Raw genomic sequence first — 13,183 nt, forward strand, 5'->3', positions numbered from 1 at the left:
GAGTAGTAGTATTTTTTGCAGGGATTGGGATTAGGTTGGTGAGGTGAATAGTGTCTTTCTAATCTGCAGAGGGAAGGCAGCACCATCCCCTGGCTTGCTGCTGCAGCCGCTCTCTAAATTAAACAGCAGGTTCACTCTGCGGGATTCCAGAAGGAACATCAGTAGAACAGCTCCACAGATGCTGATGTCTTTTTGAGGTTATCCCAAGAAGTCTTGTGGCATGTGCAATGTGCCTGTATTTCCCCTTCTTTTAAAACATCTTCCTGCAGATTCTGTCAAAACCAGAAACAAACAGAACCAAGCAAAGCCCTTTCTAGCAGATCATGTTAATCACACACTTTGCCATAGTCTGTGAAAGAGTCAGCAAATGATAACCTCCAACTGTTGCCTGGGCCCTGTAAACAAAAGATCAAATTCTGTGTTCTGCCTTGGCAAGAAAAGAAACTGCAGCATTTTGTCAAGATTTTCACAAGTCCTGGGCTTCACATTACTGGCTGAAATTGTTCTTTTTCTACCTTCCAGAAAAATGGAAACCACTGGTAAACTTAAAAGATTTAAATATTCTTTTAAAAGAAATATGTTAAAAAATGGAAAACTAGTAAATTTAAATATTCTTTAAAAATGAATATAATCAAGATTGTAGTTTAAAATACAATCTAGCTCCATAATAGAGGCAATTGGCTGTATATTCCACTTGTAATCTAGGAGATTTGAAACTTCTGCTTTTTCTCTTCTTTGTTTCTGTGGATTTATGAATAAAGACTCTGACCCCTCTCAGGATCGGAAAAATTACCAAAAATTTAAAGCCCGAGTTTTAAGGTCTGTAGAAACTGCACAGGTACTAATTTTAGTAAGACGGGCCTCAGGATGAATAGTATTCTCCACAAGGAGAACAAAATAGTAGGAGAGAAATATTCAGGCAACCTAAAAAATATTCAGTGGAAACATAAAACATTAAAGACTGATCTAGCATAGCAACATGACACAGATTTAGCAATTGGACATACATAATTTGGCTCGGATATTGCTCCAAAATCCGAAGAACACGGGACCAATTTCGTCCAGGAGGACAACTACCTCGTCCTCTGCAGACCCCCTCCTCTGCCACTGAAGGAGTGCGGCCGATTCCTGTGCCTCCACCTCCCCGCGGACCCCCTAGTCCCAGGACTTCCCGCAGCACCCCAAACTGGAAGTGGCTGCTGCAGACTCAAAAACGAGGGGCACGCGGGAGCCGGCAACCCCAGTGGAGCGGTTGGAAACGTTGAGGTGGGAGAATCACCCAGGTGGGGTGAGGCTGGGGTGGGTAGCAGGGCGAACGGTTCCAAAGCTCTGGGTCGCCCCAAGGTTGGACTAGGCAGGCGCTCTGTCTTCGCCCCGGCTCGGGATGGGCGTCTCCTGAGAACTCCCCGCCACACTTGCCCCGAGACTGCGCACCCAGCCTAGAATTCTCCCAGTCGCCGACGCCGCGCAGGGTCGCTGCGACTGGCGCGCAGGGAGCGGCAGGAGGCCGGGCGGACCGGGAGGCGGGGCCACGCGGGCAAGGCCCGGCCGTCGCAGCTCCATTCTGCGCGAGGCGACTCCGCCACGGCGGAGGGATACGGCGCTCCGTATATATTCCGGGGAGCAGGCTCGCGCTCCGGCAGTGCTGTTGCGAGTCTCGTGAACGCGGCGCGGTTACTGGTAGTTAGGCGGCGGCGCAGGCGGCGGCGGCGGCGGCACAGAGCACAGCGCGCCTTAGCAGCGGCAGCAGCACCGTCGGAGGCACCCCGGCCGTCACAGCCCCCGCGCTGGTGCAGCCACTCTTGCTCCCTCTGCTCTTGCTCCCTTCGCTCACACCATGGTAGGTCGGGAGTGGCAAATGCCGGCGTAGCAGCTGCCCAAGATTTCTTCTCAGATCTCTGTTTTGTTTTTTGTTTTTGGTTTGGGGGAGGTTTCTCCTTTCTGAATGTTACGCAGCCGCTGCGTTTAAAGGAAGATGCATTTTGGATTTGCATCTCGGCGACCTCTGCCAGGGAGCTTCATTTATTGGATCCCCTTGGACTGGACTTGGCCGTGGGCCGTCCACCGGCAGGGGCTCCAGCCACAACAGCAGCGGGGCTTTCCGCATCCACCCCGCACCCCCAGCCCCCACCCCCTCCCCCTCCCGGCCCCGCACCCACTGCATCCAGCAGCGCCGCACCCGGGCTGCCTGCTGCGAAGCGTTTCGGCCCGGGAGCCGGGCGGGGCCGGGCACTAGACCTCCCCCCCGCCCCTCCCCACCTCGCTTCTCCCCCGGCGCGAAGGTGGCAGATCGGGTGGGCAGCTGAGAATGAATGGGGCTGGATCGCTCCGGTGGCGCACATTGCTCCAGCCGAGTGTTGTGGGCACAGTCAGCGCCCGCCACCTCCCCACCCTGGCCGTCCCTGCTAGGCGCTCTCCCCTCCTTCCTCTCGGGGGGCGCGGCGCGGGCGTGGGCTGGGAAGGAAGGAACCGGGAAGGGTGGGGTTGGGGGGCAGGAAGGCGAGGGGTTGGGGGCGGAGAGGGCGGAAGCGGCTGCCGGGCCGCCCTTCGCCCGGGCGGGGCCCTGCGGTGTGGCCGCGGCTCATGCCTGCCGCTTTCGCACCCCTGCGGCCCCCCACCTGGTGCGGCAGTGCAGGCGGGCGTGAACCTCGGTGCACCAGGAGGCTCTTCCCGCGGGAGGCGCCCGGCTTGCGCTAATTGGGGCGGGGGGGGCGGGGGAGGAGGGAGCTGGCGCGCGGCTCGGTTTCCATTAGAGACGCAAAGTTTCTGCTCCGGGAGGAGGCGGTGGCGCGGCGGGCTCGCCGCATGGGGAGCAAAAGCGGGTGGGAGGTGCGGGTCGGCCTTGGCCGCGGCACTGGAGCGTGGGGGCCGGGGATGGGGACCCTCCAGGCCGAGGAGCGGCGGCGTCCGGACGCCCGCCTGGGGGCCGCCTTGCACCCCGCCTGCTTTCGGGCACGCGCCCTGCTCAGCCCCTGGTTGCTCGTTCCTCCTGCCCCGCGCACTTCCAGGACGCAGAGAGTTGCCCTCCACGTTTCCGCTTTCTCTGCAGCCTCTAGATTGCCAGATGCTACTGTGCGCCTCTCTGGGTGCTTTCCACAGCCCCTTCCTCCCTCGGCGGACAGGGCTGACATCACCGACTGCATTTCTGGTTTGGCGGGTGGGGAGATGGTTCCCTGCAGGGTTCTGTAACGCCTTTGCCCACAAGGCTAGCGCCATTTGGGGGAGGAGGATTTCGTTGTCTAGAAACTTAATGTTCCTGGTAACCCCTCTAACAAGAGAGTTTTGTAGCAAGGTGGGGCTGTTCTCCCCTTAAGGTGACAGATTCTCTTGCAAGGTGTGGCAGCGCTTGCTGTTGTGCAAGACAGATGTTGCCCTGATGTTACATAAATCATCGTGTCTCCGTCCTTTAAAGAAAGCCAGTTTTTAGTGAATGGGGTAGAAAGGAAGACCCGTTTGTAATTTGTAAAAAACAAGTTTTTGCTCAAAATCAATGTATTGGAACATCATTCCTACTGTTAAAGTTTTCACTTAAGAGAATACACTTCATCACCTTTCTATTAGGACTTATTTTGTAATTGGATTCTTAGGCATCCTTCATTAAAATGGAAATACATATTAGCTGCCCTTGAAGTCTCGATTCTCTCGGCTGGAAGCACAGGTTCAGTGTGGTAGAGACCAAATAATACAAGTGAGAATTACCTTCGTGGCCATTACTCCAATGAAGTGTGTTTGTTAAGAGCAGTTCTTACGTCATTCTTAAGGTAGATAGGGTTAATACTCTCCAGCAAATTTAATGGATACTCTTTGCCAGAAAAGAGAGAAGTATATTTATAGTCTGAGAATTGTAGTTTTCTGTGTACCTAATTTTTGCAGTTTTGTAACACTGTGTAAGATGGTACCAGTTTTTCCTGGCTTCTGAATCATAGGATAATTTGACCTAGGGCATTATCGGTTGTAATGGTAGGCTTTTAACAAATAACTGCCTAATTTAAAGGATTGGAAAGCATTTGTTACATGGAAATGAAGTTGATGGGGTACCTAGCTGCTGTATATTTTCTTCCACTTAATTATTATTTCTCATAAAATGGATATAAAAGCCTGCTAATCCAACCCAATGCCATTATGTAACGCTAGTTTGGAGATTTTGAGGGCCTGGAGCAGTGTGCAAGGTGTGCTAAAAGCCAGCCCCTGGATGAGATCCTGATCCTGGCTGTGGTGGCAGTGGCAGTGGGCTGGGTCCCTTGTTGGCGGAAGAGGGGGGACTAGTGTCCATGATGCAGTAGGTGGCGCTCTTCTGTCTTAGAGTCTGCTGCCACTGCAGCTGGTGCCACGGGGCCTTCTGCCACTAGAGGTGCCATTTTTCACATTGTGAACTTAGCCTAGTGAGATTGCGGAGCAAACTAAGCCACGGGCCCAGAAAAGAAAATTTAGAAGTGAGCAGATGTCGCTTCCTTGTAATCCTTTGTTAAAATAGCGTAGAGAGTTTCCTTTATTCTAGTTACTTTGGTTAAGTGACAGTGCTACAGGTTTCAAAATATTTTTTATGAGTGATTTTTGAAAGATCACAATATTAAGAATGTAACTGGAAAGCCTATGTTGATCTCAACCAAACTATGGTGGACTGAATGATAACCTTTTCTTTCTTCATGTAGGCTGATCAGCTGACCGAAGAACAGATTGCTGGTAAGTTAACTCCAGGGAGTCCCCAGAAGGCCAGAACTAGGCACTGACTCAGTTTTGGTGACTCCTCTGTTCCTTCCCCCTACAGTCTGGGCAGTTTTCTAGGAATTTATTTAAAGAAGAACAGTAAGAAGAAACATTTAGGTCAGGTGTTACTCCTGCCAGTACTTCATAGATGAGGCGAAAGGAAGTAAAACTAAGGATGCCCACTTGTTAAACTGGAGAATTTGACCATGTTCCACAGTGTGCAAAGTTTGCATATGATTAAATTGTACTGAGCCTGCTACTCAACAGTTTAGTTTACAATTCTTATGCCACGGGTCTTTCAGTAATCTGCCATGGAAGCTTGTGCTTGCTATCCTAAAATAAATGAAAATGAGTGTTAGGACCACTGTAATAATTAGGAAGAAAGTTATATTAGTTCAACTTTTTGCCCAGGCTGGACTCGAACTCCTGGGCTCAAGCAGTCCTGCCTCAGCCTCCCAAGTAGCTGGGACCATAGGCATGTGCCGCTACGTCTGGCAGATTTTAGCTTTTTATTCCCTGGAGGACTTGTTTTGAGACTGTGTCTCTTTAGGAAACCAGAAATGCCTCTGAAATATCCTAAAAGTCACATAGAGAGAAACAGACTGGTTACCTGGGAATGTCCATTTCTAGTAATCATCTCATGTTGCTATGAAACAAGGGATTTTTAAGGCATCAGAAATGTAACAGAAAGGGACTTGAAGGGGGCACATGGACCAGTCTTATCAGATTGGATTTCATTGCTTGAACCCAGGAGGCAGGGGGTTGCAGTGAGCCAAGATTGCACTACTGCACTCCAGCCTGGGTGACAGACAGAGGGAGATTCCCTTGCCAAAAAAAAAAAAAAAAAAGAAAGATTGGATTTAGGACCAATTTAAGCATGTTCCAGCTTAGCTGCCTTTAAACATGGGAATATTGTGGTTTACTGGGAGCAGTGTTTGCTTTGTGGGCTGCTGTATGAAGGCCAGTCCAACAGGACTTTTGTGGTCTTTATTTCAATAGATAAAAACCAGACAGCTTCTGATACCTTGCACAACTTGAATGGCTTGCTTTGGCAAGCTCCCGGCAAGTGTGTATTGTGACTGGGTTGGATAAAGACATTCATTTTAAAGCGTCAACTTTTGTTTTCAGAATTCAAAGAAGCTTTCTCCCTGTTCGATAAAGATGGTGATGGCACCATCACAACAAAGGAACTTGGAACTGTCATGAGGTCACTGGGTCAGAACCCAACAGAAGCTGAGTTGCAGGATATGATCAACGAAGTGGATGCTGATGGTAAGGGCTTTAGAATCATGAATAAGGGCCATTGTTGTGTCATTCAAGTTCAGACATGTTAGAAGATTGTCTGGTTCAGGGCCCCAGAGCAAACCAAATGTGCAAAGATCCTTTCTGTGGTTGCCTTAGGGCCATTGACAATTAAAATAGAAGATTATGGGCCATGCGTCCACGCTGCTTACTGTCTAGAACGTTTCCTGCATGCGATCAGATCACTGTGTTGTTTTTTTCTGCTTGCTGTGACTTAGAGCTCAAATCTTTTTTTTTTTTTTCTGAGAGGGAGTCTCACTCTGTCACCCAGGCTGAAGTGCAATAGCACGATCTCAGCTCACTGCAACCTCTGCCTCCCAGGTTCAAGTGATTCTCCTGCCTCAGACTCCCAAGTAGCTGGGACTACAGGCTCACGCCACCACGCCTGGCTAATTTTTTGTGTCTTTAGTAGAGACGGGGTTTTCACCATGTTGCCCAGGCTGGTCTTCAACTCTTGACCTCATGTTCTGCCCACCTTGGCCTTCCAAAGTGCTGGGATTACAGGCATGAGCCACTGCTCCATACTGAGCTCACATCTTTTATCAACTGGCCCATGAGTCTGCACTGAGTCTTGAGAGGGAGATAAAATTAAAGAGCCATAGAACATGCTTTTTAACAAACTTACTGTGTCTAAAAGAGGAGGAGGGACCGCCGGATGAAGTGGGTGACGAGCACTCTTAGAAGTTACCATAGAAGTGAATACAGTGTGAGCTGTAGATGTGTTTGCTGCAGAGGAGCATGTGAGGTTCAGAGGTGGGGTGTGTGGTGACTCTGGGGGATAGATCTGCAGAACCTAACAGAAGGGGAAGCTGTAAGGTGCAGGGGCAGAGGGAACCAGCAGTAACCCTGTCTATTCCTCTTGACTCTACAGCAGTGGACAGCAGGCCTTTTATTGCTGATTTACCATCAGTAAGCAGTCTTTGAAGCACACTTCCCCTGCCCTAAAAAAAAAAAATGTATTTTCGTACCACACATACACATAACACACACACATACAGACACAGACACACACACAAATTACTATGTAACATAGAACATGCTTTTTAAAAGGTGAGTTGGGGAGAGATAAGGGAAAAAGAAAGAAGATGAGTCAAGAATAAACAATTTGGATCTAGATTCTAGATGATTGACTTGAAGGTGATGGTAAAGTAGAATAATGCTTGTCTGGTCACAGACATCTGGACGAAGGGCTTTTGATTAAGTTCTTTGACAAAGCTTTTAGCCCATTAGAGTGGTTTTCACTAATAGTGTTCTAGAAAGAAAAGATTATCCATAGTTCTCTCTAGTTTGACTGTTAAGATGATCAGCTCTCTGGGAACATGGAGTAGCTTCCTCTTGTTTTGTGGGAGCCCTGGGAGTCTGTGCTTGGGGAAGGGAGAAGTTTATTAGGCTCTTGGATTGTGTGGAAGAAGATGTTGTGCCAGGCTACAGAATCCTATGTTTAGCACTGAGAACATAGGATGGTGCCTGACCTCTGCATGGCTGTGAGATAGCTTTAGATAATTTCTTTTGTCTTTGATGAATGCGAACAATATCTTAAAATTTTTGAGATAAAAAGTCTTAAAGGTATCCCTGAGTTATTTTCTTTTAAAGGTACTGGTGAAAATTAGTAACTTAACTTAGGGTTTTTCTTCCTAATTTTATTTCCATTGAGTTCAAGTTACACTGTTAGTCTGGAGTGCTTGTCTTTAGGGGTATTTATCTCTTAGTTTTAAAGAGGAGTTGTTTGGAGTACTGGCCATAGAACAGATTCTTCTGACAGTTCTTTAAGTGTTACTTCTCTGAGCTGTGAGAAGGCTTCTGAGCTTTTCCCTTAATGGGAAATAAAGATACTGAGTTGGAAGAAAACAAGTTAGGTGACTTACCATCATAGCGTGGCCAAGAAATGATCCTGGAAAAGATGTGGCCCATGGCATAAGAAAATCAATATTCCTCCCTCATAATCTTTTCTCCGCCAAAACATTTTATACTCTTAGCCGGCAGCTCAGTTCTAGGCCTTCTTTCCATTACTACTGTCACTAGCCAAGGCAGAGTTAGACCTGAGTGATTTCCCTAAGTCAAGGATGGCAGTCGGGGGTGCTTTCTTCCCCTGGGAGTAGAAAGGTTCAGCCTGCGGTGTTGTGTGCTGTTTTTCTCTTGAACGTACCGCCCTTCACGACCCTTCTGTGGGCTTGAATCCAGATGTGCATTTGCCTCTGTATAATTAGATGCTATCCTGGGTACTGATGATGAGTTTGAAATTATGTGAAATTGCCCTGTGAAGTATTTGAACATTTTAGACCTGCAAATGACTGAACCTAGTAAGAGAGTTTGCCACTTCATCCCAGCACGTGTTTATCATTCTCTATGGTCGTTCTGAAATGATGACTGCAGGGCAGCGTTAACGGAGTGCTTACTTTACATGAGCTTTTTGTTTTTTAATTTGAGGTAATGGCACCATTGACTTCCCCGAATTTTTGACTATGATGGCTAGAAAAATGAAAGATACAGATAGTGAAGAAGAAATCCGTGAGGCATTCCGAGTCTTTGACAAGGTAATTCAGCATATACATAGCAGATGGTACTTACGTATGGCTTTTTCTGCTGTCACTTCTAAAAGCTATGACAATGTTAGACGCAGAAGACTTAGTCTATTGCTGAGCCTCTGATCTCACTTTGAAAAATCCTTTTTATGGTAACCGTATCAAATGAGGGTAGGCATAATAGGAATTCTTCACTGTTACTTTGAATTGTTGTCAGCTTTTGAAAATCCTCTGTTTTTGCATTAACTGCATGTATTTAGTAGGTTAGAGGTGGGAACTAGAGATCAGAGAATTGTTGATGGGAGCAGAGTTAGCAGCAACGTGAGAGGGCATAACTAAGTCAAAGACCTTGCCGACACCCCATCATTGGCAGTAACGGTTGCTGAACGTTCACAGGATGGCAATGGTTACATCAGTGCAGCAGAACTACGTCACGTCATGACAAACTTAGGAGAAAAACTAACAGATGAAGAAGTAGATGAAATGATCAGAGAAGCAGATATTGATGGAGATGGACAAGTCAACTATGAAGGTAAAACTAAGTTCTTTGAGCGCAGTTTTTCATGGTTTTACCTTTAGGATCTGTAAACAAGCTAACTGCTTCGCTAGCCAGTCTTCAGCCTTATTTTATGCACAGTAGAGATGTGTGTTCATTAAAGCCGCTTTCAAAGATAACCAAAAGTTACCATTATATTTGTCTTTTCAGAATTCGTACAGATGATGACTGCAAAATGAAGACCTACTTTCAACTCCTTTTTCCCCCCTCTAGAAGAATCAAATTGAATCTTTTACTTACCTCTTGCAAAAAAAAAGAAAAAAGAAAAAAGTTCATTTATTCATTCTGTTTCTATATAGTAAAACCGAATGTCAAAAGTACCTTCTGTCCACACACACAAAATCTGCATGTATTGGTTGGTGGTCCTGTCCCCTAAAGATCAAGCTACACATCAGTTTTACACTATCAATACTTGTACTACCTTAATGATAAGGACTCCTTCAAGTTCCATTTGCTAATGATTAATACACTGTTTGGGCTGGCCAGTTTTTCATGCATGCAGCTTGACGATTGAGCACAGTCAGGCATTTGTATTAAAAACGAAAAATGAAAAAACAAATTCAAAACCTATTCAAATGGGTTCTAGTTCAATTTGTTTAGTATAAATTGTCATAGCTGGTTTACTGAAAACAAACACATTTAAAATTGGTTTACCTCAGGATGGCATGCAGAAAAATGGGTGAAGGATAAACCGTTCAGATGTGGCCCCACTGGTAGGATGGTCCTCCTGTATTTGGTGTGCCCTGACCCATAGTGACGGTGACACACCCTGGTAGCATATCCTCGTATGTTGGTTTAGTGTTGGCTGCATTGTTCCGGAGTGAAACAGGTGTCAGGCTGTCACTGTTCACACAAATTTTTAATAAGAAACTTTTACCAAGGGAGCATCTTTGGACTCTCTATTTTTAAAACCTCCTGAACCATGACTTGGAGCCGGCAGAGTAGGCTGTGGCTGTAGACTTCAGCACAACCATCACCATTGCTGTTCAAAGAAATTACAATTTACGTCCATTCCAAGTTGTAAATGCTGGTCTTTATTTTATTTTATTTCCCAATAAAAAGACCATTAACTTAAAGTGGTGTTAAATGCTTTGTAAAGCTGAGATCTAAATGGGGACAAGGCAGGTGGAGGGGAGGCCAGGGTACATTTAAATGCCCACAGCTCAACAATGGGTTTCCCTCCCAAGGTCCCAGCACTAACCTCTGAGCCCAAGACCTTGCCTAAAAAAAAAAGTGGATACCAATTGCTTCATCCTATTTATGGACATGTAGGTCTATTTGCATTTTCACTGGGGGGAGGAGGGAAGGTGTGAATTATGGTAACTTTTAATGATCTATTCAGGCAGTAGAGCTTTTAAGGAAAAAACAAACCCACTTTCTCTCAAGCATGTATTTAGGGGTTGTTCTCAATTGTGCTGCTGATTACCTGTCTTATGTAACTACTTGAGACCATCTGTGCAAGAGACATGATTTAGTGTGTCTGTAATTCAATCCTCGCTGTGTGTGGTAGAAGCAGTAGTCACTTTGCTAAGCCAGTCTCTTCATGCCTAAAAGACACTACCAGTCACCTTTGATTCACCACTTTTAATTTATGATTATACTTAACTTTAGCCTGCTTTTACTTTTTTTTTTCCCCCCAAAGTTGACTTTACTTTGTCTCCCTACAAGTAGAACTAACGCTAGCTTCCAGCTTGAAAGTAAAGCTCCAGTCTGGAGTGAATTTTGTGTCTAACTATAAACCTGTAACCAAAACTCAGACATCTGGTACTGGTCTTTGCGTTGAGATTGGTCCCTGTAAAAAGCCCCCTTAAAAGCATATTGCATTTAGTACAGAGCTCTTTTTTGAAATGAAGGCTGGAGATGTGCATTTTTCATGATGTTAACTGGTTGTATCTTATTAGCAAGGAGATTGGGGTTTTGAGTGTTTGTGTGGGTGTTTTCAATTTGCCAGGGAACAGTGGCAGGCTGCTAGCAAGGCAGTGAGAAGCTCTTGGCAGCCAAATGGGTGCATTCAGGGCTGATTTATGGAGAGACCCTTGGCTTCTCCTTCTCCTACTCCCTGTCTTTCTGGCATTTTGTAGCTTGTTAGATTTTCTGCCAGAGGGGTAGGTCAGAGCAGTGGAGAGGAGACATTGCCCATGTGCTTCTGCTGCTGGTCCTTGGGCTGGGTGGTTGGTAGAAGAGAGGTTGACACTATGAGCTAAGGGTTGACTTATAATTCCCTGAATCTGAAAGGAATGCCCAAGGGTACCTTGGGGTTTCTTTTCTGGTGAGATAGGGTTCCTGGTTTGAGTAAGTTAATGTCCTGGATATTTCTTGTGGCGGGGGGTGGTCAAAGAGCCTGATTGCTGACCCAGTCTCAGGCCTGTGGTCAGTGACCTCTTGGTATTTTCAAAGGGGGCTGGAGGGGATGATCTGACTTGATCTTTTGAGAGGTAGCCTAACCCTCAAGTCTTTTTAGAAGTTGGATGGACTCTTAGTGGTTTTATAGCCTATCCTAAAAGACTACCTTAGAAACAGGATTCTTGATAAGGCCAGGATCCTGTCTGGGAAGCAGAAACCCTACCCCAGCCCCCTCCAGGGCATGCTGAGTTCCAGTTTTGAGCAGAAGTGAGGCAGAATCCACTGTAGCCTTCCCCCCTGGCATTTGAGGGGATGACCAACCCAGACGTTGGGTATTAGTCTGCATGAGTTTGCAAGAGGAGATAGCTGGGTGTCGTGGCGGTGCCCTTGAAGTTGGTTAGCACCTTCCTGTAAACTCTTGACCCTACTTCTAACTCCTCTATAAATATATACATATATTTATATGTAAAGTGATTAGTTGAACTGGCATCCCGCTTTAGCCTGAGACTTGCCATAAGAAACTGCTGAGTACTTGGCAAACCCTTTCATAGTTTTGTTCTCCATCTGTTTGGGGTGGGTGTTGAGCCAGGCAAATGGATCTCAATCTTTCAGATGGGCTTTTGATGCACTGTTGCCAAGGAAGGCTTTTTCTGATTTTTTGACAAATGAATTTTTGCACACTTTCATTGGTGTCTTTCGGCAACTTACACACATTGAAAATGAGCTATTGTACATATTTTTATATTCTCTTTATAAATGCATGTCTGATTGTACTTGTAACAATATTGTAATGAACGGCTGTGCAGTAGGCCTAGCGCTGCTGTGTCTCATCAGAGGAAAAGCTTACTATGAACCCCTCAGCATACTGGGAACCTCTTTCTGAACAAAGAATGTAAATTTGGTCAAGTCTACTCTTCCGTTCATTCAATTATTTTAAACATTTGAATTATTTATTGTATATCCTAAATATATTTATCCTCTGGCAGTGACTAGATTTCCACTAATGTGTCTTAATCTATCCCTCCAGCTGGCAGTTACTGTTTTTTTATCCCTTGAAGTTGTCCTGTAGGAGACAGAAATTCTTTGCTGTCTGTATCCCTTGGATTAAGAAGGTAGTGGCATGGGTGGAGTGTGTGTTCTTTCTCCAAATCTATTATGATGTTTATTAAACACTTCTGTAGCAAAGATGGAGGTAGTTCTTTTGTTACTGAAGTTGCCCTTCACCATGGCGATTTGAAAAGGAGATGTACTTGAATGTTTCTGTAAATCTTGAGATAAACTGCTTGGAGATTTAACCACCTCTCTGATGGGGGACCAACTCTATGGAAATTGTAAATAAGTTTTATTTATAAACCTGGCACTGTATTCAATAAACATTTCTGCAGCCTTTCATCTCTAACTGCGAACTGTGTAGGTTTTTAGCTTGCATAGCTTTTAATTCCTTTTGCTCTCAAGATGGACCTGCCTCAGATGTGATTTCACCTGGGCTCTCATACTGTGAGAGTGAGGGGCCAGAAATAGAGACACATTCCACAACAGCCTTACTCGAGTTCTAAGTAGGTTGTTAGCTGACATTTTAACCTATTCTCAGCCTATTTGTCCATGCTTGTTTTTTATGCAGAAAGTTTACACTATAAAGATTAGTTTTCTTTTAACTCCAAGTCTCTTGAGGACTTGTGTAAAGCAATATATATATATATATTTTTTCAGTAAGATGGGAATTTTAGATGGCAAGCACATACTTGGTTCATGT

At 45.7% G+C, this 13,183-nt stretch overlaps 1 protein-coding gene across 1 annotated transcript; it reads left to right on the top strand.

Moving 5' to 3' along the window:
• The first annotated feature begins 1,638 nt into the window (after nt 1–1,638).
• CALM1 (calmodulin 1) lies at nt 1,639–12,829 on the top strand. The gene is made up of 6 exons (XM_002754194.7): nt 1,639–1,840; nt 4,653–4,683; nt 5,836–5,979; nt 8,437–8,543; nt 8,928–9,063; nt 9,238–12,829. The coding sequence occupies exons 1-6, from the start codon at nt 1,838–1,840 to the stop codon at nt 9,264–9,266; spliced, it is 450 nt and encodes a 149-aa protein (XP_002754240.1). The 5' UTR covers nt 1,639–1,837; the 3' UTR covers nt 9,267–12,829.
• Nucleotides 12,830–13,183: the final 354 nt, after the last annotated feature.

The sequence above is a fragment of the Callithrix jacchus genome, chromosome 8 (genome assembly GCF_049354715.1).
Source record: "Callithrix jacchus isolate 240 chromosome 8, calJac240_pri, whole genome shotgun sequence".
NCBI classification, from domain to species: Eukaryota; Metazoa; Chordata; class Mammalia; order Primates; family Cebidae; genus Callithrix; species Callithrix jacchus.